The sequence below is a fragment of the Pocillopora verrucosa genome, chromosome 9 (genome assembly GCF_036669915.1).
Source record: "Pocillopora verrucosa isolate sample1 chromosome 9, ASM3666991v2, whole genome shotgun sequence".
In the NCBI taxonomy this organism is placed as follows: domain Eukaryota; kingdom Metazoa; phylum Cnidaria; class Anthozoa; order Scleractinia; family Pocilloporidae; genus Pocillopora; species Pocillopora verrucosa.
Window position 1 is genome coordinate 19,273,553 of NC_089320.1, and position 23,424 is coordinate 19,296,976.

The window sequence follows — 23,424 nt, forward strand, 5'->3', positions numbered from 1 at the left end:
CATTATTTTTAAAATCTAAGCAAGTCTCAACTGAACGTGAAGAAGATATTTTCCCCAGTTATCTGTTATGCTTACGTTTTCTAGTCCACAATTCGTCAATGAATTTTAAGTGAGAAGTATTTACGTGTTATTGAGTACTATTTTAAAAAGTTATTTCACACATTCCCAATTGCAGTGTCTCCATCATTGCATTGCGCAGTCAATATGGGAGTTATTTTAGATGCGTCCCTCAGTTTCACTAAGTGGCAATTTAAAAAGACGAAGGAGTTTGTCATGGATCTGGCTAGAAGCATTGATTTGGAGTCAGGCGCTTCACAGTTTGGTCTTATTACCTTCAACGAAAAGGCAAAGTTGGAATTGGCCTTTGATTTGAGTCGTGGAGGAAAGCAAAAGCTCTCTTACATTGGTCAGAAACTCGACGGCGTGGAACTGAAATGGAAATCAAGATTGGACTTGGCTCTCAAGATGGCTAACAACGGTTTATTCACCTGGAAAGTGAACAAGGATGGTAGAGACAAAGTGTTGATTATTTTGGGTGATGGAAGATATAAGTCGAAGGTCTACGATTACGAGCCTTACGTGAAAGAATTAGAGGTTTGAACGATTCATTAATCAAGAAAGCTACATCAGCTTTGTATAAGGCCCTTATAAGCTTTTCGGCGACTCGTGATTGAGCGTGTTAACCGCAAACCGTGAAACGGGACATGAGAATCTGAGTTCTTCATCTTGATGCGGTGACATGATCCTTTCTCGCAGAAACTGCTTTTCTCGTTCCAAGTTTCTCACACTCAAATAAGTCATCTTTCAATAGCTGAACATAGTGTAAAAACGAGAAAGGTGAGATAGACAGAGAATACAGGAATCAACTCTCCTTATCCTTTTTAACGTTTTTTGGTCTTTAAGGAAAAAGGGGTGAAGATACTTGCTGTTGGAGTCGGATGGCCGAACAATCCAGTAGAGAAAGTGGTTTTCCTTCAAATTTTGTCAAACAACAACAAAAGGCTTTTCGAGGTCAATGAATTAAAAAAGCTGCCCAGTCTCTTACCAGCTGTAGTACGTGAGAGTTGCAAAGGTAAAGATGAGCCCTCCGTTCTACTGCTCAACATTATATTTCAATCGCGAATCCATAGCGATATACTATCGTTAATCGCTCTTCCCAAGGGCTAACCCTCGAAACCTCAGCTTAAGAAACTCTTTTCAGTGGCCAATTTACGTTATCAACTCATTTGATCAAACCAATTTTCTCTTGTAAGATCCCCAACTGACGAACTGCCACAGTGTCTTTAGGTACCTACCTCCTTTAGACAAAGTAAACTGCCTGCAAGGCGATAAGCCATATATATATTCCAAAGGAACAGCCTTTTGAATAATAGTATTTGTTATTTTTCCTTGATATATGTCATGATGTCTCCATCTCTTGCTCTCACTTATAAAAAAACTTAAAAACTATCTCAGTCTTTCGACTGCACCCTTATACGAGTTTTCACCTATGACATCCTTAGGCACAGGTTGCAACAGAAACGAGAGGGGTGGTTACCTTTCCTTCGATCTCGAGAGGCATCTTTTAGTTAAACCTGACTTAAAACTGAAAACCATTTCAGTTTTTTTTTAAACGTCGTGGCTGTAAAGTATCCCCGCACTCGAACTCTTCAAATTATCACATTTGTTCAAGGACCGTCAAGGGGCTAAGTTCGTAGCTGAAACGGGCTTTCTCTTCAGATGCTAATCAATGTTCATTTTTTTTCTCTGTAGGCTCGAGCAGTGCCGGCTGATAAGACTTATCAGTAGATTTGTGCAGGGGTTTAGAGGACAAAACTACCTCGCTGCTATTGGGTATACGAATTTTTGGGATGACAAATAATCAGTTGAACATTTCAAACCTATATGTAGCCTCAAGATAATAAAGTATGAGAGAGCATTGAATTATGGTGTTGTCATCAGTTTTTTGAGTCGTACATCAGAAGTTTTCCTCGACCATACAAACTGCATGGACAGGCCTTGATTCCAGCCTGTGTCGCTGAAGATTTTTTGCGTTCTCTACCGTATTTGTGTGCGCACCGTGTTTTTTGTGCACTGAGAGATGAGCCGCGAAGCCGTGAAGGAAATTATCTTCCGTCTCCTCACCTCTTAAGGGCACACAAAACTGCCAGCTTCATGGGTTACCCTGAAAATTTCCCTCTGCATTCCTAGAAAGGTTCAGTAATAGCATACTAATAGCCGGTTCACCAGTAGCACATTCAGTATTGATGATTTTGATGATCAATTGGAAATCCAATTGGACTTTAAAAAAAATAAAATAAACACTTGAGTGACGTAGAAGTGAGAGCCGAAATAGTTGCGGAGTATAATGAGATGTGTAGATCGTGATTAATACGACGGTGGTGGTTGGGATCGATTAATAATTTACCTTAGAGAAGAAAACAGACGACATTTGAGCACAAAATGCGATTAGTCAGGCTCTCTATTTTGTCCCAATTGGTATTTCAAGACTTGCAGTGCTGATCAGGTGATTGTGGAAATACGCTACTAATGTTCAAACGCCGCCAAATGCAAAATTGAAAGTATAATGAAAGAAAAAGAGATGCGTGTACACTTAAAGTTACCCAAGCAATTACATTTAGTATAAATCGTTTTGAGTGAAAACCGAGAGAATAAAAACTGTCTATAGTATCTTGATAAAGATTTAACTCCGCTCCGCCTCGCTCAGCCCCGCTCCTCCTCGGTCAAAACTTCGTCAAGCGCGTCGTCAAGCGCAAAAATATTTTTGACATGCGCAAACTCCTACTCTAGATCGCAACTGATATGGCGGAAGGGAACACTTCTCTATCGCACTTGCTACAAACATCGCAGGAATTAATAGCTTTGGGGACGACACACGCCACTGCTATTCGGCAGAAGTATGAACAGTTTGTCTTACACAATCCAGAGACAATTTCGACAGTGGAATCCATTTTGCGAGCGCTGTCGTACATGCTTCCAGGACGATTCGGAGCGTCTGAGGCACTGTCTGAGCTCGTATTTTCAGCATCGCAAATTCTTACGCTGCTAAACGATTGCATATTTCGTGAAGGAGGAAGCAGTCTGGCATGTGATGTGACATCTTCCTGGAGCAAACAACGTTTATTGTTGTGGCTGACTGTCATTGAATATTTAGAGGTGTTTATCGAACTCGGCGCCAGTCGTTTGTGGGGTGAAGCAGGAAAGTGGATCATTGTCGTGGTTTTACAAATAGCCAAGGCTGCTTTGAGATTCGCCTTACTATTCAAGTATAATTCAGGAATTCAACGGACACCTCTAATTCCACCCTTTGATCGATCAAAACTGGTGAAACCTGAGGAAGTGGATCGTGAAGACACTTCGAGAAAGGTTGAGATTTCAGACGAAGCGGTCCCAAATGACGAAAGGTCACAGACGAACGGCCATACAGGGCCAGTTTGGCGAGGGCCTAGATCAGGAAGGGTTGTAAGGTCCCTTGGCGCCACACCAAGTGGTCCAAATCGTTCCTGGAAACTCCCAGAGGGAACCTCTAAAACCAAGACTGCCTCTCAACCAACCGATCTTTCTTCTAGGAGAATGGTAGCTGAGAGCCTTTACATCTCAAGACCATTGCTTCACGTCACAAGTATGTTTATGTTTGGACAAACCTCGTGGAAGCCGTGGTTGATTTCTTGTGGAGTAGATGTCACATCGTTAGCTCTTATGGGTGATTCAAGTGAACTAAATGATGAGGAAAAATCAGAATTGTCCAGAAGAACATTTCGGCTTCTCTTTTATCTTTTGCGATCTCCATTTTATGATAACTACTCAAAGACTAGGATTCTAAGTTTCCTAAAATTTATGACAGGGAATGTTCCTGGGGTTTCTCTTGTGCTTAATCCTTTGCTGGACTACCTTCCAACTTGGCAGAAGATTTATTTCTATAACTGGAGTTCCTAAAACTTTGCGAGGGGATTCTCCATCCCAAAGCTGTTCTAACAGGTGTCCTTGTTTTGTTACAGTTTTTGACTAGATTTTAAATTATCAATCTACAATCAACTCCCAAGGACACAAATGATTAACCCTTTCACACCAAGGAGTGACTAAGCATGAATTTCTCCTCACAACATCCATACATTTTTAAGCAGAAAAGCAATGAGAAGTGAAAAAATTATCATCAAGGAGGATATTACTTCATTCTTAGATCTAAAACTATAGGCAATGAATGACAAACAGTGTGGAAAAGCTGATGTTAAGGTGTACAAGGTGAAAAACAGTTAATTCACTTTGGTGCTAGTTGGAGTTGTTAGTAAAGCAAAGTAACATTGTTTCTTAAAATAATTACTGCTCATAACTTAAATACCTACATGCAGTTTAGGATGAAAATATTGTACTTTCAGGATGCCTTTATTAGATATTAAATCCATTTTTATGAATATGTAGAGAGAGTATATTCTACATCCTTGGATACCAGTTTAAGCTATTTTTGAATGATCACCTTCATGTGGGGTCACCCCTGGTGGGAGATATCCCTGGATGGATCATCTCCCTCCCCCCCTCCCCCTCCCTATCTCCACTCCATTTATCAAGGGAGATTGGAGTGCTGAAGGCCACTTTTCTGACAAGAAATAGAAAAATTATGATTACTTTGTTGGGCAATGTGGCCCATTTTGTGGGCTGAAATGTAGATTTTGGCAAAACAAATTTTAGCTCCCCAGAAGCCTCACATGGGTGTTCAGACTGTTTTGTTATTATTTTGTTTGGTTGTTATCTTTTTGAGTGCCCTCCAAGTGATAACGATAGTAACAAAGTTTATGTTCCTAGGCATAAACATGTTTTGGGCTCTTCTCAGAGTCAATTAAATCCTGGCCTAACAGCTCTTAATAAAATGACTCTGATTTGGCCCAAAACATATATATTCTTTCCTCGATTGATCTCATTATCATAAGTATGCCCTCTTTTTGTGAAAGTTAGGATGGCTCTTTAGATATTTTTGAGGAAATAGAGTAGCCATTGTGAGATTGATATTAGTTTATGAGATTACTCATGTCAAGTATTGCAGGAAACCCAGTTGCCTTTCCAATAAGGTGGTTTTGAATTCTGGAATATTAAAATCATTAGTCATTAATCTTAATGGCAGTGAAATTTGATTTGATTAGTTTTATATCAGTATTATGAAATATAGCAACAGGTAATCTCAGACTGGCACAAATTCAAACCTGAATTGAATCTGTATGACATGTTGCAAGGACAAAGATCATTGCGAAAGTCACATGAAATGTTTTGTTGCTGAAACTTGCCTTGAAGTTAGCAAAAAATTACTTTCTGTAATTAGAAATTTGTTAAGTGTAGTTTCTTAGAAATGAGTTCCTGATAATAACAGAGGCTCTCACTCAGAGCATTATACCACAACCATACCCTACTAAACAAGATGATTTAATTTAAATTCTTTTTCAGTTTGGAGCTTAAATAAAAATGTTAGAAGCTAGGCAGCTTGTAATGTAATCATTAGAACAGGCTAGTTGCCAAAGTTGTATTTGAGGGGTGAAACAAAACTCTGGTTTCAAGACTTAAGGTAACATTTTCATTGATTGGGTAGCTCCAAATTCCATTTACCCTTTTAACTCCCTTGGGTGACCAAGACAGAGTTTCTCCCTACAATATCAGTACAAGTTGAAAGTACAAAGGTGGATTGGACTTCATATCAGATTGTCTTTGAATAAAACTTTCTGTAGTACCCTTACCCCACCTCCTGTGGGGAAGAGCACTTTCTTTGACTGCCACCAATGTTTGAGACCCACCACATGGCAAACACGTGCACTGAGGAGAGAACAGAAGAGTGTTGACTGAAATATTGTTTGCTTGACTGAAATAATATCATTAAGCTAAACATTCGACATGTTTGGCGTTTTTAAAATCCTTCCTTTTTTAGTTCATTTATTTCATTGAATTCCAAGTCCTCAACCTATCCCACAACGCAGCATGGATTCTAGCGAAGGAAAATAGGTTTAACGACTCTAGAACGCCCTCAAAGCGCATTGCGTGACAAGATCAAACAATGGATGCTAAAGAGTCTAATCACGCACTGCAGGTTCTAATTTTGGAGAATTTATCGGCGAGACGCGTGACCTCGTGTACTTCCTGAAGCTGGACAAAGAAGATTTCTTGTGTACATCTGTTCCATGAAGAAAACAAAAGATCTTTAATATTCGTTTTCGATGGTGCACGTGGTTAGAAGAAACCAAAGTCAATTTTTACCTGTCAGTGATCGAGGGGAATACATAATATTACGAAGTCAAACTGACCAGAATTGAGCTGTTTACGGGAAGAGTAGCCCAAGATTATTCACGGAATCTGATATGAAGAGAAATGGAAGTGATAAAGAAAATGAACGCAATACGAGAAGCCCAAATTTTGGTCTAAACGCTACAGAAAAAACCCGCCGTGACGGTGGGTGTTCGTGGTTAGTATGTTTGGCAGGATTTCTGATTCAAAGCATCGTTGGCGCACAAGGGAATATTTCCGGAATAATTTTCGCTGGATTGCTGGATAAATATAATGACAATAGCCGAAGTCAAACTGGTAAGTTATCCTTTTATTGGCTTTGGTAAAATTCTTATTGTTGATAGAGTACTAGGACGAGTGAAAACTGAAAGCCATGGGGCTAGACATCGCATACCTTCAAGAATACCAAAAATATATCACAGCATGGTGAAATGTGGGTACCGCGCACGACATGTTACAGTGCCTATCACTCCAACTTGCAACATGAATGGAACTAGCGGTAAAGAACATTAAATTTTACATAAAGCAAACCAAACAAAGACTAATCACGGGACTACACATTAAGTGTCCTCATATCATGACGCTAAATTTGCCGATTATGGCGTTTGTTTTGCATGTCACGCACGTCTTTAGGTCGACTTATTATTGGCACCAGTGGGGCGTTTTTGCAGTTTTAAAAAGTTTTATCTCAGACTGGTCAGATGAAGATCAGAATGCTACCAGATTGTCTACAAGTACTTGAATCTTCATTACTGAATTATTTCCCTATACAAGGATTGTATGAGAATCTGTCGTCGTCTCTTGAAAGACATGTGACAACAGACACTTCCTACTCTAAATACAAAATCGGAAGGACATACGGAAATATTTGACAGCACTTTCCAGTTTGCCATTAATTTTCATAAGTACAACATCAGATGTACAGTTAAAAATATATTTACAAATTAATTACAAATTATATTACAATTTAGGTAAACAATCAACTTCTTTCGTTGCCCTTAATGTCAAACGAACCGACAGCTTGCTCTCCATGTATGAAGATTTGACAAATTCGATATCCAATGTTTTGTTGCTCTATCAAATGTTACGTTTTTTTTATTTTTAAATTCTATTGGCCATAGTCAGTTATGCATGGGGGTGTCCAGCTTACGAGAGAGCGTAAACAAGAAAAGGAGCGAGAATGTTTAAATAAAGAGTTTGCTAGGGAGGCAAAAACGGGAATTGAAAAGAATGTCCCTAAGTAGAACTGTCTCCTTACGAGAGGGCCCGTTAGCGGAGAGTTGACTGTTATTTCATTGCAAATGTGATGACTGAAAAATTTTGTGTGATGATGAATTAATAATTTGATGAACTAGGTAAGGAGGTTTTTTTTCCCATTATCATGACAATAACACGACAGCTGCATTAGTTGATATAAGTCACGCGAAATCGAATGCGACAGAAAGGCCTCTGTGATTTGTTTATACCAACCTTACTTAGAGAGTTTGTCAGGTTTTTAGCCTGCAATGTTCTTTGGATTTCTTTTTGTAGTTGTTTGTTCATGACGTTGAGTACTTGTCTCCTCAGCTTGGGTAACCGCTATCGCAGTGGGCGTATCAGAGATATTTGGAATGATTCCCGCTATCCTTGGTAACCGCTTTGGATTTGCCAATGTCATCATGCTTGGTGGAGTGATATGTGCAGTTGGAATGTTTACCTCGTCGTTTGCGCCGAATATCTACGTACTTTATTTAACTTACGGTTTAGTCTGGGGATTTGGCGCGTGTCTCTGTTACCTTGCTGCTTTGTTTGTACTTCCCCAATATTTTCACGCGCGAATCGGCTTAGCTAATGGGATTGTATTTTTTGGCGCACCAGTTGGTACTTTAGCTCTAACTCCATTCGTTGCTCATCTGCTGCAAAGTGTTGGGTTGGCCAGAACGTTTCAAATATTAGCTGGGATTCAGCTTGTAATTGTGTGTAGTGGGTTTATGATCAGACTTGTTCCCCCACCTTCTAAATCAGACCAACTGCACAGCGAAAGTGAAAGAAAAAGTGGGTTTGACTGGACAATATTCAAGAACAAAGGTTACATGACTTTTGTAGTAGCGTTATGCCTCTTTATGCCCGCCTACTTAGTGCATGTACATTTGGTAAGTCATCTCCGTGATATCGATGCTTTCTTCAGGTTGTTAAAACTCTTTGCATAATAGATTCCTTGTTGCTATACTTTTGTTCAGTAAGACATCCCGGATCTCGTATCAAGGTTTCTGAAAGTCTAAAAAATTTTGGGGGGTAAATATCCTCTTCTTTATGTACTAATATAAATGTATGCGTCGTGACATTAATTTGTCGAGCAACAAATTTGGAATTTGAATCGGCCTGGTAAGCTGAGAGGCCGCTCGGGAAAAAGTCTTCCCTCAGCGGGAAAGGGAAGGGGACCTTCTCTTTCAGCGTGCGCTCGCTATGTTGATTCTGGAACCCTTTTTAAAGCGAAAAATGGGTAAAATTTGGTAAATAGACAACATCTTGGCTACTGCAAGTTCATTTCATAAATACATAGTATTGGGGTGATTTTAAAATAAAACTTGCTGCTCTTCTTTTCCTATCTACAGGTTAGACTTGCCAAAGACTCTGGCGTTGACTCAATCAAAGCAGCCCTTCTTGTCAGCTTTGCAGCTTTTGGATCAGTGACTGTGCGGCCATTTTTCGGAAAGCTAATGGACATGCGCTATGTAAACCGTCTGACTGCGATGCAAATAACGCTATTACTTTTAGGTGTTTCTTCAACACTCGTTCCCATAGCAACTAACTACGAATGGTTAGCAACTTACGCCTCCTTCTCTGGATTTCTAGAAGGATGTTTTGTAATTTCATTGCCTTTAACTGTGCAGGATTTGGTAGAAGAAAACCAGCAAGCCTTAGCTCTTGGATCGCTGTTCTGCTTTCGTTCTCTTCCCAAGACCGCTGGTCCCTCGATCGCGGGCTGGATTTATGACGTAACTCACAGCTACGACATAGCGTTCTTTAGTGCAGGCGCCGTCACTCTACTTTCCACATGTTTGATGTTCTTGGTTCCATTGTTCCAAGATAGGTCACTTTCCAAACGAAAGGAAATTCCTCGGCTGTTAAGAAACCCTGAGCTTTATCAAAAGGAAATAATTGCAGCAAAGGAAACTTGTTTGTAGAGAAGGAACATCGAAATGAATTTAGAAAGTGGACAGAGACTGATTTCGTTGCCAATTCATTTGTGGTCCCCAGTCGACTCCTCATTCAATTTGTCCTCTGTCGTGAAAGTTCCAGCATATTGTGTAACGATTTAATTGTGTGACAGTCTGTCCTATTGTTAAGTTGCATAATTCATGACATCAACGAATGATAGAAATCGGAAGTCCGTACTTGACAGTTTTAATTAGTTCAGATTATCATCTGTCAATCGCTGTACATGAATTGTTTCTTGGTTTTGTAGAACTACCCGTCACTGACGCAGCTACAATAACTGAATCAATTCTCGAGAACCTCAGTCAATGGGGGATCCATCTCGATCGACTACGGGGGATGGCTTTTAGTGGCACCTCTAACATTAGTGGGGAACGCGCAAGTGTCCAAGCAAGGATAAGAAGGCGCTATCCTGACGCTAGATACTTTTACCACCACTCGAGTCCCTGTTTGAACCTGGTCGTTGTTGCCAGCTGCAATAAAGTACAAAAAATCAGGAACTTTATGATAACATTTGAAGAGCTGACCTTCTTCTTTTCATATTCCGCTAAGAGAAGGGAATTCTTAAGGAGATATTAGTCACTGCTTCCGAAGTGGATGACTTTTTGTTCAACTACCCAAGAGAGGAGCACGAAGAAAGCTTATTCACAACCAGCCAACACCAAGAGAGTCTACCAACTCTGAGTGATACCCGATGGCTTTCCAGGGTAGATTCCACGCTGTTAGCCAACTACCCGAAGATCTATGACGCAGTTGCCGAAGTGGAGACAATCCACGGGCAAGTATTCACATGATGCCTCTAGCTTTCTTCATGCCATGGAACAGTTAAGCTTAATTACGTCAGCAGTCTTAAGTCAGCACATATTGGGGTATACAAGACCTCTTTCTGTCCTCCTTCTGTCGACGACATGTGATCTAATGAAAGCGCACACAGAAGTCAGAAATCTAGTTTCCGTTCTCGCCGGAATAAGAAATGAATAGAAAATTAAAACGCCGAACGAGCGAGCAATAGAAGTCACTAATACTGTCGACGTTAAACCGTCAAAGCCGAGAACTGCAATAAGGCAAATGCATCGGGCTAATGCTAATACTCAATCAACCTCTGACTGCTATTGGCATGTGTCGCCTGCCAAAAGAGAGCATGCATATTGGCGCGTGTGTGTGGGTGTGTGTTATATATATATATTTTTTTCTATGATTCCCTAATTCTAAGCGGACGTGATAAACACATTTTTTTGTTTGAAAGGTTGAATCATTACTACCCCTTCTTGGATAATGTAATCAGGTGGGCTTGTTGCTCAGTTGGTAGAGCACTGCATCGGAATCTCAGAGGTCAGGGGTTCAACTCCCGTACAAGCCTGAATTTTTTTTTTCAGGTTTTTTCAAGATCACTCTCATCTTCCTTTATTAATCTGCAGTTCAGATATGTGACATTCATATCTTCACAGTTGCTTTGATAACGATTAAAATAACGATAAAAATGATTATGAAAACAATAATATTAATAGTAATGTCTTCAGTATTCCGTTTAGATAAAATAGTCATTCATTTGGAACTTTGCTTTATCTCGGTTTGCTGAAGGATTTTTCGGTTGTGCAGACCTCGGAGAAAAGTACTCCCGCATAGAAGTTTCTCTCTGAACGGATGAAACACGCGTCGAGCCATCTGTATCCGATTTTATACTCTGAAGTTTACCTGGTAAAAGGCGAATCGTATAACCATAAATTCACTTGAGGTATCTCTTCTGATTTGGTCGAGAAAAAAAAGAAAACCTTGCTTTAAGCTTCACGAAAAAATGTACCATTTCAATGTCAAGGAAAAAACTTTGTGGCGATAATGTAAGATCAAATATTGAGGTAATGACAAATCTATTACCCACCCACCCCTCTCTAAAATTGCAATTATCCTTTGAATTATCCGATCAGCTCGTATCTGTCAGGTCACCCAGAGCCGAGCCATCAATTATCAAGCAAAGGAATATCCATTTCCACACGTGTATGGGGAAACCACAGTCAGTTTTAGCAAGTAAGTGATCGGAGGAAAAACGTCAACTTTTACGGATTCAATGTGAGGTTTTCTAGGAAAATTTCATGAGAATTGCCAAACCTTTTCTTCGCCATCTGCGGCCATTTAGCTGACCACAAGATATGGCTACCGCACATGGAGATGATGAAGGACACGAACACATCACGCGAAGCCCAAATTTTCCTTCGGGCTCCACAGAAAAAGATCGTTTTGATGATGGCTGTTCGTGGGTAGTATGCATTGCAGGATTTTTGATCCAATGCATCGTTTGTGCTCAAGGGAACCTCTCTGGATTAATATTTACGGCAGTATTGAATGAATACAACAACACTAGCCGAAGTCAAACTGGTAAGAAATCTTGTTTCGTTTTTTAACATTCTAATTGTCTATCCAGTTAGAATCACTACTGGTACGTACTCAAAAGAGGTGAAAAAGTGAACGAGCTTGACTCGACCCCGACACTAGCCACCCGAGCTTGAATTTCAATTTACAGTCATCACACAACACCATAAAGAGTTTCAAAGCTGACGTTTCGATCGTTTGCCCTTCGTCATTCGCCGATAAGAACGTCGAAAAATTGCAATAAGCCATGTCAAATGAGTACACTAACACAAAATCATATTAGATAGTGGTCGTCACACGATATAGAGCGGGAGATGTGGATATTTGCGATCGCGCACAATGTTTACGTTACGCGATGGGCCAAATATAAGGATTTGTGTGGAAATAAAAGGTCGCCGCGCTCACAAACGAAAAACTGGGTTGATTCAGGGCTTCTTAGCTCGGATTTAGTTTATCTTATAATTGGCTACCGTGTAGAGTTTCTTGAGCTGACGTTTCGGAGCGAAGGGCAAAGCAAATGAACTAAAACCGATCTAAACGGCCTTACATCAGCCCAGAAAACTCACACGATACTAAGGAACAACCTCTTGAGCAAGGTAAGTTTGTTTTTACTCAGAACCAGTTCAAATATTTTCGGTTGTGAGATCGACCGTTTATTTCCGTGCAAATCCTTATATTTCGCGCATTGCGCGTCGTAAACATCTTTACATGTATACGCAGACTCATCGTGTGAGTATGGGCTCCTTGTGTTACGATTACAAAAGAGATCTCATCCTCTTGTGTAATTAATTGTCATGTGCCTCATACTTTTTTTCCTTTTACCACATTTCTGTAGAAAGATATGACTTTTCATTCCCTTGTGTTTTCAATCTAATTGAACATGGTCGTTAAGCACTAAAAACTAGCTGACAGATGCTTAATAAATGCTATATCTTCTTTTTCTTTCGTAATTTTTTTTTAAATTTACTGACTGTCAGGCGAGTAACAGTGGAATGAAAAAGTGTCCGGACGTGTGATTTGGTTAGAGAGCTCACTTGATTGACAAGAGGACGAACGATACCAACATTGTCAGTGTGCTGAAGGTGCTTTAGACGTAGAGCACCATTTAAGCATCGCAAGAAATTTTTACCAATCGTCTGTCACTATCAGATATCTATCCGATATGACTATGATCTAAAATGTTACCTTACACAACGAGCAGTCCCTTCCCTTTCGGTGAAATCCGTCGGAACGTAAATCTCAGGCTTGTGCGTTTCGTCTAAGAGTTTTATTTCATCTATTTATTTATTTATTTTAACAATAAAAAACGACCTCGCTCATTCATTCATGCAATGTCAGTGACAGTGTGTTCTTATCTCCTTAGCTTGGGTAACAGCTCTGGCAGCCGGTGTGTCAGATGGATTTGCAATGATTCCCGCCATCCTTGGTAACCGGTTTGGATTTGCTAATGTCATCATGCTTGGTGGAGTGATATGCGCAGTTGGGATGTTTACTTCCTCGTTTGCTCCGAACATCTACGTACTTTATTTAACTTACGGCTTAGTCTGGGGATTTGGTTCGTGTCTTTGTAACTGTGCTGCTTTGTTTGTGCTTCCACATTTTTTTAGCGCGCGAATCGGCTTAGCTAATGGAATTGTATTTTTTGGCGCACCAATTGGTACTTTAGCTCTGACTCCATTTGTTGCTTATCTGCTGCAAAGAGTTGGGTTGGCCAGAACGTTTCAAATATTAGCTGGGATTCAGCTTGTAATTATGTTTAGTGGATTTATGATCAGACTTGCTCCTTCTCCTCCTTCTAAATCAGACCAACTGCACATCAAAAATGAAAGAAAAAGTGGGTTTGACTGGACAATATTCAAGAACAAAGGTTATATGACTTTTGTAGTAGCGTTATGCCTCTTTATGCCTACCTATTTGGTACCATACGTGCATTTGGTAAGTCGATCTATTAACTCGGCCTTACTTATGCTCTCCATTGTTGTTTTGTTTTCAATTATTGTTAAAGATTCAAGACTAAGGAAACTGCACCTTGTTTTTGTGGCTCAAACAAAATTTGTCCAAGAAAGGGTGTGTTCCTTCTGAGATTGTCTATATAATACAGTACCAGCGTGCATGGTCAGTCCATATCGTTATGGGACGCACTGCACTCTTTGTGGGGTCTTTACAGCACATATACAAATACAGAGGAGCGAGGTTACCTTTCTTTTTTCTACTCTGATTTCTCCATTTTTTTTCCTTTATGGACAGGTTAGACTTGCTGAAGACTCTGGCATCGACCCTATCCAAGCAGCCCTCCTGATCAATTTTGTGGCGTTTGGATCAGTGATAGTGCGGCCATTTTTTGGAAAGCTAATGGACATGCGCTATGTAAACCGTCTGACTGCGTTGCAAATAACACTTCTACTTTTAAGTGTTTTTACAACACTCGTTCCCATAGCAACTAATTATGAATGGTTAGCAACTTATGCTTTCCTCTTTGGATTTCTGGAGGGATGTTTTGTAATTTCATTACCGTTAATTGTGCAAGACTTGGTAGAAAAGAAACAGCAAGCCTTTGCTCTTGGATCGCTGTTCTGCTTTCGTTCCATTCCCATGACCGCGGGTCCGTCCATTGCTGGCTGGATATATGACGTAACCCAAAGTTACGACGTAGCGTTCTTCAGCGCAGGTGTGGTCACGGTACTTTCCACGTGTATGATGTTCTTGGTTCCGCTGTTCAAAAATAGATCGTATTCCAAACAGAGAGAAACTATTCAAGTAGCAAGAAACTCTGAGCTTTGTCATAAGGAAAACATTGTGGCAAAGGAAACTTGTTTATGATGTAGGAAAGACATATCTGTAGCTTGTAAGGAGTAAAAGAAAAGGGTCATATGAACAGCCGCCAGCCATCTCTGACCCTTAAATACAGACTTATTTTCAAACTGGGTCGAACGCAAACTTTTCTTGTGAAAATAAGTTTTGCTTGGATCACATTAATTAATTATTTTTATATCGCAAGCGTTGTATAACCCTTGTTTCAAAGCAGGGGTCATGTGTATTTTGGAAGTGTCTTACTCCAACTCGTGACTATTGTCCAATGTCGCCGCGTTTCTCTTCTTCTCTAGATCCCTCTCGGTGCGCGCCACTATTCTGTTTCTGTTTAGTTTTTTTTTTACCAATATTTTCTGGCTGTTTAGTTGCACTTCCAAGAAAAAAATTCTACCGAAGGTCGGGCGTGGAACTTCCATGGTTAGCTAACTGTCAAGCATCGAATTCTAGAATAAAGGCAGCTATTTATCTTGATGAACGTGCGAGTTGGAATAACGCGGTAAAGCTGTAGTCGGTCGTTCATTAGTGACTGGTCATGATCGCGTGGGGGGGGGGGGGAGGAGGGGAAGTTAGAGGATTTTGGTTGTGTCACGATAACAATTTACTTGATCTCCCCATAAATTCCCACCCCCTCCCACCCCCTCCCACCCCCTCCCCCCACACACATACACCCCACCCCTCGTGACTGGTCTAGCGGATACGAGGTAGATCTCCTGTCACCTGCTGTTAAGCCCAGAATCGAGACGTATGGTCGATAGAGATAAGAAGAGTGCGTTGAGATTATTTTGGTTTAATTATAACGAATTGCTATAATACAAATACAAAAGTTTTAGATATTGTGTATCGAGGACATTGTCTATCGAGGATTTCTGTCATGTTCAGGAGAAGGTTGTGAAATAAATATTTGAAAGCTATACTGGATGGCTTTTCTTTGCATTTTATGTCATTGTTTCGCATGACATAAAATGACATCTATGTTATTAATGTTTGAAGACCTTAGCTGTGCCAATGAATTATTAACAATGTTAACAGGAACGACTGGAGTCTAGTTCGGTCTGTAATCATACGAGTGCTTGCAAAATTACATCTGAAGACACCAGTATTTCGGGTAAGTGGTTGTTGCGTGAGATCTTCCTACAGTTATTTTAATCAATTCTGTAACCGCTGGATTTAGCTGAGTGGAACTACTTTAACTGTCCGATTACAGGTTTATCGCAAACTTTCCGATCGCGCGATCCGATTTCAACTCTACAGAATAATTATTGAAAGATAAAGAAGCTAATGCACCAGTCACCTTTGAGGAATTTAAAGTGTATGTGATTAGGATATATCCCGGCTAGAAAAGGAAACTTGCCATTTTATCGTACACTATAGCCGTGAGTTTGGAAAACCACAAAAGCTATTATGAACACTTTTGTCGACTTTAGATGATAAAGTCATGTATACGTTTGTAGTAAGTTGAATCATGCGCAACTTCTTTTGTGGTTATTGACGTCAATATCTGTTTTTAATTTCGTGCAAAGGAAAAAAAGGAAATTAGTTGTAAAATATTAACGGCAAATTTTAAAAAAATCTTCCGTTTCGGACGCTCTATTAGTTTTGGAAACAATCACACTTATTTTTAATTTATGAGCGTAATTCAACGTCCGTGGTGGAAATTCTCCCAGATGATTAAATTTGCGTGGTTTCTGATAATACATAAGCCAAACGGCGGTCGAATTCGTATCGGCTCACAAGACAAACAGTTACGGAATAACATTGATATTAGGAGCCAATTGGATGGTGAAATAATAACACCAAGAGAATATTTATCAATCAAAAGAGAAGTCTGTTGTCTAACACCTTGTTAGCGGTGAAACTTTCCTCTGTGGTGTTGACGGTTAGTTTACGCACAAGTTAGAAGCGGTAGATATTTATCCACCTCGTCAGAAAACACTGAGGTTATTGCAACATTTGCTTCTGGTCTCACCTGGTTGTTTCCTCGTAAACTTTTATCTACAAGGACTACTTTAAAAGTCGAATTAATAGCTCAGTTTATTCTTGTAAACGTAATTTCGAATGCGAAAGCTCGAAAAGTATCGAGGCATTTCTCCCGCAACAGCTGTCGACAAGGAAGACGGGAAAACAGGATTATAAAAAGAAGAAAGAGAGCTTAGATCAAAGCGACGACATTTTGTACCTGCCAGCCACTTTGGACGCTCAGGAGCACTGTAGACGAGTCCTGACGGCCACTTAGTTATTATATTCATTAGTTTCTTTTCAATTTTGTTTGAACAAAAGTATCAACTTTTACAATAACTGATACACAGTTGATTAACGACCATGGCCATTTTCAACACCACCCTACATTGTACAAAAGAAGCACCAGCTGATGAAACACAGGAAGATAAAGCAGTTATAATAGGAATCGTTGTGTTAGCAAGCGCGCTTATTGGTTGTAGTTTGGCGTTGGTCGCTCTCGGAAGAGACTTCTTCATCGGGAAGAATCCACCAGTGGTCCTTGTGAGTGCCTTGGTCTGGGTAGATTTCATTGGCGTGTTCTCCACTTCAGTGATCGTATTCCATGGTCTTTTGGAAGGTTCAGAATGGATGAGAGACTCGCCACAATGCGGCTTACAGGTGTATCTTTTGTTTTTCGTTCTCAGAATTTTTTTCTTTGAGGTTTCACTTTCCCTACATCCTTACGAAGCGCTTACGAATTGATAAAAGACCTAAATTTTAGAACCTCAGGGCTTCTCAAAATAACAAAAGCGCATTTTTATTTGAAGTTTGTTCCTCAAAAGAGCCCTTAAAACAATTTAATACATTTTCTCCCGATAATTACAATAAGTGATGAAGAGAACAGGATGTGAAGTCATCGGCAGTGAGTTTCGTTTAGTTATCTGTTTTACCTCAGCCAACTTAGATTATCTTTTTCCGCGGTCCCAATTTCCACAGTTGTAGTTGTCATAGGCGATGTCTCCCAGCGCAAAATGTTTGGTATAATCTTCCCCTTGTCATTTGTGTCATATGAAGCTGTATCCTGTTTCAAATCCGTGCGCCCTTGCATCGTATTTTCTGATATATCTTTTTTCTGTCGGTGTTCCTTTCAACTCATTCTTTCCCTGCTTAAAGTTGTCACGACGATCTATAGTTTGCCATGTTTAACCTAGCAAGTTTAATTTGTTGCTCTAAGCCAGTTAAGCGCCTTGCTTGTCACGTTAAACCGCTAATTATGCTTAATTTGTCAGGAGTTGCTAGCAGGCCGGCTCGGCTTTCAAACATCCTAAAAGACGCAGCTTTACTCATTCAACGACCATCGTATTAGCACGAGCCCGTAGGGCGAGTGCAATTTTGTTAGTCTTTGAAAAAATTTACTCGTGCTTATTTATTCCAAATTGCACTCGAAATTATGTGATTACCTGTTAATAATATACATGGAAAAATACGAGATGGTCTATCATAATTAAACATAAGCAAAGCGCGCGCATCAAGTGCAAAAAAATAATTTATTCAAACCGTGCGTTTGGTCAAAACAACTGCGTACGATCAAAACAATAATATGCAATGATATCTTCGCATCTTTAAGGTGCAAAAAAGTTCAAAGTCCGGCTAAACAGTTCAAGGAATTGTTCAGTCTGTGTCCGAATCACTTTTGATGAAATGGAATCGTCGTTTCCGAGGTTTAACCATGTTTGTTTTTAATTTTCGGCGTTGGATCGCTCGAGCAAAGTGTTAAGCCGGGTCGGCTCGTAATTTTCGATTTCCTCGGCAATTCCCTTCTCTAAACATCACTTTTTCCAAACCGACAACCAAAAAGCAGCACCTTTTACAGTGTTTTCATTGTTTAAGCTGTTTTTCAGCTGCGGTGGCGAAAGAAAACCTACTTAAAACGCCGGCCATTGTTTCGCTCGCAAATTTTCAAATTTTGTTGCGACATCCAAGGCTCGCATTTGATTGGCTATCTGTGAGTTTCTTTGGTTATTGACCAATCAGACTGTCTGATTTGTTTCTTTCTTTGCACTGAATTAACCCTCTTCTGCACTGAATTAACTCTGAAAAAATTACCTGAAAACTGCATTTATCTTAACCAATCAGAACTGAGTAATTTTTCCATGTATATTATTAACAAACTAACAGAATGGCGATTGTTTTTTTTCCTCACCAGGCGTTCTTCACGACAGCATTTGGATTATCTTCAGGTGCTGTGGTCACTTCCATGTCTTTGGATCGAGTGGCTGCCCTGTACAAACCATTCTTTTATAAGCAACACGCCACCCCTTTGCTTTCGCGGACAATCTGTGCATTTCTCACGATGTTCTGTCTAGCGTTGGCGGCTCTTCCATTCTTTGGTATTGGAAAGTACAAATTCAACCAAAGTTCCAGATCGTTTTGTCAGTTTGATTGGTTCCCAGTTACACTTACTGAAACAGTTAATTCCTTGGCCATAGCAGTTTGTGGCGTAACATTGATTACCGTCATGACTGTATCAAATACCACCGTTTTGGTCATTGTGGTGCGTATCAGACGACGAATGTCAGCGGTCCTGCCTTCGGATATGAATTCTAAACGCCGTGCGCGGAGATTCGCTTTCCGACAGGAAGAAAGGATGGCAAAGTTTGTGGCTTTGGCCTCTGTTGTATTCCTTTTTACTTGGCTACCAGTAACGGTAAGCTCATGCTCCAGTCCTTTTATTTCTAGTCATGGGCCCACGATGCACGTGGACGCCTAACAACGATCGAATTGCCCCACTGACACCACCCATTCAATTTCTTGTCCATCGACAACACCAAAATATCCCGGGATTTGCGAGCGGACGCAACATTCACAAAATTTTTAATTTTCGCAGTTTTGTCGAGTTTTGCAACTTCCATTGGTGTCCATCTTAGCCTCACTTACATTGAACTTACGCTGAAAGGCCTGCAAAATGTGGTAATTTGCAGGCAGTACTCAAAATGTTTACAATTTTTTCAACCCCTCTTTTTTATTATTGTTTTTGACCTGTCACTGAGAATGTAATATATTCGTGTCGTGTTGGACCGTCATTGAACCTTACTTGTATTTCTTTACCGATTTTTATCCATGGTTTACCAAGTTTTGTCATCTTTGTTCCTTCTTAATTTTGGTAATTTTCATAGTTTTTGTCCTTTTGATCACGGCCATCCTCGAAACTTAATTATCCATTTTCCCATCGATTTTATATACAGTGTTTCATGCAAGATCAAAACTTCGTAAATTTTGTAAATCTTGTAATTGAAACAAATTTTCGTCCTTGCTTTCGACACAGTATATATCTGAATTGTTGACAAAGCTACATGTCAGCTTTACCTGATTATTAATATCAGTCATTTATTCGCTGATTTCTTTTTTCAGGTCCGGCTCTTTTGTAATATCTTTCGGGCGTATCCAAGCACCGTAATGGATAACCTCTCCCTCAGACTTGTGATCTTCAATTTCGTTCTGGATCCATTCACTTATGTACTTTTCAAGAAGAATTTCAAACGGAATTTACAGCGCTCCTTAACTGAGCTGTCGGAATTCCTTGCTGATGTTCGTTTGAATAAGAAAGTGAACAGGAATGTATCTTTCAAAGAAGATGATAACAAGTCTGCGTTAGTATTCGGGACAAATGGAGAAATGTCGGTTATTGAAAACACTCGAGATCGTGTTGAAAAAACTTGTTAAAGCAAAGCCAAGAACTTTCCACCGATCTGGCTAAGAAACTGATCATCGTGGTAATATTTTTATGAGTAAGCTGAGATGAAAATAAATTGGTCAAGCACATGCACTGTTCTCTAGTTACGACACATAAACAGAGATATTAAGAGTCACAAAGTCCGTGCAAAGTGGCACTTTTTATCGATTCATTGATAAAAATATTTATTTAAAATCTTTTCTGGGAAGAAGGTCAATGTTAGAGTTTGGCTAGTTTAGCTTCTCTAAGTAGTTTAGCTATAATAATAGGTAGGTGTTCAACAGTTGTAACTATTTGTACTAATCCAAGTCATGTCTCTTTGTAATAAATTAAAAATGGCTGCCGTGACAAATCATAACAACTTGTAAACCGGAAGTAAAGTCATAGGATTCAAGATGGCAGGTGTACACGTTAGTCCACTTACAGCCGTTACGGTTTTCGGTGCCGTAATCTCGTGACATCTGTTCCCTACGGCCAATGTAAACGAAGACAAAATTGATTGAATGGTAAAAATGTTAAAACATCAGGTGCTTGCGGCTATGATCATTTTACTAAGACTGGTCTTACTATAGTCTACCATGAGGTATTTATAGTGATTATTAAAAGATACAAAGTATTTTAGGATTCGATTGCAGTCTTCACAGCGACTCTCAAAATGGTCTCGTAAAGGTATGTTTACCAGTAGTCTGAAAAGGTCTCCCAGGGTTCGTGGCCGTGAACAAACGCATAGTCAGACATTCCTTCAGGAATATAAACATACTCTTCCTCAGCGCGGGCAGCACGCTCCCAATTATCTTCTCTGTTCCTTTGCACATCATTCAGGCGTTTTATTTCCTTGCATACCCTGCATTTCTGCTCTCCTTTCCTCAGCTGTGTTACACTGAATTCTTCCCTTGGAAATAGTCGATCGCAGCAAGTACATGCTGTGTTAACGACAGGAAAATCCAGAGTTCCTTTCTCGGGGATGATGTCAAGAGGAAGGTACCCGTTTGTTTCATACTCATCAAAGGATCTTTCTGATTTGCCTCGGTACAGACCGACATACTTTTCGGATGCAACTCGAAGACGGGACTTTTCCCCTCCATTCACATCCTTCATCTTGTTGTACAACCTGAACATGGCCATGGTATCCACAATGCAGTATTGTATAAGAGCATCCGTCAGTGGTCTTTTTATCCAGACTTTCTTATCTTCCTCTAGCAGCTCTTTCCCTTTGTCTTTTACTTTGGACAATTTTTTATCCTGTAGGTACAACTCAATGCAATGACCAAAACCATATAATTTTTCTATTTCGTGTATTCTCTGACTGCGGCGGTTGGACTGAAAACCGCGTTTATTCCTGGTGGAAACTTGGGGAGTACGAGCTGTAGATTCTGAAGGGTTTTCACGGCGATAGATAATTTCAAGGAGCTGAATATCCAAGACTCCTTTAAGTTTAACTTGAAACTGATGCCATAGCGCGTCAGAGTCTTGTCGGCAATCGAACATCAGCTTCTCTCGTGAGCTGTCCTCGAGGATTTCGCCAAGTCCACCGCTGAAAACGACTTGACCCAATTTTTGCACGTCAAATATGTACACTTTCTCCTCAGTTGCTACCGTGATGACGGTGAGGGCTCCCTTTCTGCTCAAGGAATCTCCCTCACAATCAACGGCTAAAAGAGTGTTCCTCTCAGCGATTTTTTGTTTGATTTCAGAGATAGCTTCCAGGAGAACACTGTCCCTATCGACTAATTTGTAATCATTATCAGTTGCGTTTTCGCAAGCCATTTTTATAACAAAGTGGATGATTTAGATCGCTAGAAGTCTAACGTTTGCAAAGATAGGAGAATCTTGACCAGTATTCACAGTTTGTTAACATTAACACATAATTAAGCGATTCCAAGAAAAATACTGACTACTTCCGCTTTTCCACGTAGTGGTGCCACAATCTGTACTCCTCGCTTCCTCCAAAGAGGAAGAGAGAGGGATTCTGGGAACGGGATACATCAGAGTGGCGTAACATCCGAAAGTTTCTGAGGGAATTAAGCGAACGTATTACAGATCGAGGACTTTTTGCAAATGAAATTGCAGTTTTTCTTGAACCATTTCGTATGGGCTACAGAGTTTTCACTGACGATAACTTCGACTGCCAGTTAGAAACAATATTTCAGGGGAATGAGAGCTTTTCAGCTGTGATAGTTGATGATAGTTTCTCCTCCGCCGTACATTGAAGTCTCATTTCTCCTGTTTCTCAATGTTAGCGTCTTTGAAATATGAGTTATTAGACAAAGAGCGGCGGATTTTTCGAACTTGGTGGCTGGCTTAGACATCTACAGCTGAGTAATCACAGGATGTACAAGAACACACACAACAACTACCAAAACATTACTAGACGTAAAATCTCAGAAGAGGCTCGTTGCCTGGTCGTCTTATATTGTGGTCATGTATGCGTCATAAGGTGTTACGCGTAGTGTAATGTTGTTTCATTCGATAGGGACGATGGATAATCAAAATAAACATGTCCAAACATGTCCAAATATGCCACGTTGTCAGAAATTAGAAGTTAAAAATAAGCCTCTAGGAAAGCCACCGAGCTTCGAAAAGGAATCGAAACTGCTTACATAGCGAAAGGGAAGAAAATGGAAGGAAATTCATCAGCTGGCAGTACTCCAAAGATGGATTGGCCACCATAAAGAGTAAAGGTTGACGTTAGTCCTTTGTCAGAACGATGACGAAGAGCTAACGCTCGAAACGTCAGCCTTAAAACTCTTAACGGTGGCCAATTTACGTTTTCAACTCAGTTGATAATACTTAATTACCCTGTTATACTCTTCCACCGACGAAGCACCACGGTTTCCTCAGAAACTTACCCTCTTTATTCAAAAATGGAACAATCGAGTGGTGATTTACCGATTGCGTGGAAGGCCTTCGAGCAACACTGCCACTTCACTTTTGGCGGTTTTCTCAAGAAGAAAAGTGAAGAGGAGAAGTGTAACCACCTTATGTTATGTGTTGGAGACAAAGGTCGTGAAATATACAGTGCGTGGGAGCTAGGAGCCGAGGAAGCGAAGAAAATCGACACTTATTACACAAAATACGAAGAATAACGTAACCTACTTTATAACATAGCTAGTAAA

General features: G+C 40.1%; 5 protein-coding genes across 7 annotated transcripts; 4 read left to right on the forward strand and 1 right to left on the reverse strand.

Annotated features, from left to right (window-relative positions):
* The first annotated feature begins 2,769 nt into the window (after positions 1-2,769).
* On the forward strand, positions 2,770-5,464 carry LOC131793618 (peroxisomal membrane protein PEX16-like). Its single transcript, XM_059111047.2, is given in 1 exon segment — positions 2,770-5,464. A coding segment is annotated over 1 exon segment (1,167 nt). The 3' UTR covers positions 3,937-5,464.
* A 660-nt stretch (positions 5,465-6,124) lies between these two features.
* Positions 6,125-10,871, forward strand: LOC131793641 (monocarboxylate transporter 10-like). The gene is made up of 3 exons (XM_059111075.2): positions 6,125-6,558; positions 7,828-8,393; positions 8,856-10,871. The coding sequence occupies exons 1-3, from the start codon at positions 6,336-6,338 to the stop codon at positions 9,426-9,428; spliced, it is 1,362 nt and encodes a 453-aa protein (XP_058967058.2). The 5' UTR covers positions 6,125-6,335; the 3' UTR covers positions 9,429-10,871.
* Positions 10,872-11,086: 215 nt separating this feature from the next.
* On the forward strand, positions 11,087-15,178 carry LOC131793738 (monocarboxylate transporter 10-like). 2 transcript variants are annotated; one of them, XM_066172663.1, is made up of 4 exons: positions 11,087-11,484; positions 11,594-11,832; positions 13,190-13,761; positions 14,074-15,178. In XM_066172663.1, exons 2-4 carry the CDS (start codon positions 11,607-11,609, stop codon positions 14,644-14,646), a joined length of 1,371 nt encoding a protein of 456 aa, XP_066028760.1. In that variant the 5' UTR covers positions 11,087-11,484; positions 11,594-11,606; the 3' UTR covers positions 14,647-15,178. The 2 variants fall into 2 exon arrangements, with proteins under 2 accessions (XP_066028760.1, XP_058967197.2); XM_059111214.2 differs by having other exon boundaries at positions 11,088-11,832.
* A 494-nt stretch (positions 15,179-15,672) lies between these two features.
* Positions 15,673-20,519, forward strand: LOC131793725 (prostaglandin D2 receptor). Of its 2 annotated transcripts, XM_066172345.1 has the most exons (4): positions 15,673-15,742; positions 16,944-17,253; positions 18,782-19,282; positions 19,987-20,519. In XM_066172345.1, exons 2-4 carry the CDS (start codon positions 16,957-16,959, stop codon positions 20,296-20,298), a joined length of 1,110 nt encoding a protein of 369 aa, XP_066028442.1. In that variant the 5' UTR covers positions 15,673-15,742; positions 16,944-16,956; the 3' UTR covers positions 20,299-20,519. The 2 variants fall into 2 exon arrangements, with proteins under 2 accessions (XP_066028442.1, XP_058967180.2); XM_059111197.2 differs by lacking the exon at positions 15,673-15,742 and having other exon boundaries at positions 16,349-17,253.
* Positions 20,520-20,870: 351 nt separating this feature from the next.
* On the reverse strand, positions 20,871-22,731 carry LOC131793727 (piRNA biogenesis protein EXD1-like). The gene has a single exon (XM_059111198.2). The coding sequence runs from the start codon at positions 22,073-22,075 to the stop codon at positions 20,984-20,986; it is 1,092 nt and encodes a 363-aa protein (XP_058967181.2). The 5' UTR covers positions 22,076-22,731; the 3' UTR covers positions 20,871-20,983.
* Positions 22,732-23,424: the final 693 nt, after the last annotated feature.

Excerpts from the sequence above, each read along its gene's own strand:
- LOC131793725 (XM_066172345.1), top strand. The coding sequence starts at position 16,957 with ATGGCCATTTTCAACACCACCCTACATTGTACAAAAGAAGCACCAGCT. Across the intron at positions 17,254-18,781 it reads CGCCACAATGCGGCTTACAG|GCGTTCTTCACGACAGCATT; the intron begins GTGTATCTTTTG and ends TTTCCTCACCAG. Across the intron at positions 19,283-19,986 it reads TTACTTGGCTACCAGTAACG|GTCCGGCTCTTTTGTAATAT; the intron begins GTAAGCTCATGC and ends TTCTTTTTTCAG.
- LOC131793738 (XM_066172663.1), top strand. The coding sequence starts at position 11,607 with ATGGCTACCGCACATGGAGATGATGAAGGACACGAACACATCACGCGA. Across the intron at positions 11,833-13,189 it reads CACTAGCCGAAGTCAAACTG|CTTGGGTAACAGCTCTGGCA; the intron begins GTAAGAAATCTT and ends TTATCTCCTTAG. Across the intron at positions 13,762-14,073 it reads TGGTACCATACGTGCATTTG|GTTAGACTTGCTGAAGACTC; the intron begins GTAAGTCGATCT and ends CTTTATGGACAG.
- LOC131793727 (XM_059111198.2), bottom strand. The coding sequence starts at position 22,075 with ATGGCTTGCGAAAACGCAACTGATAATGATTACAAATTAGTCGATAGG.
- LOC131793641 (XM_059111075.2), top strand. The coding sequence starts at position 6,336 with ATGAAGAGAAATGGAAGTGATAAAGAAAATGAACGCAATACGAGAAGC. Across the intron at positions 6,559-7,827 it reads CAATAGCCGAAGTCAAACTG|CTTGGGTAACCGCTATCGCA; the intron begins GTAAGTTATCCT and ends TTGTCTCCTCAG. Across the intron at positions 8,394-8,855 it reads ACTTAGTGCATGTACATTTG|GTTAGACTTGCCAAAGACTC; the intron begins GTAAGTCATCTC and ends TCCTATCTACAG.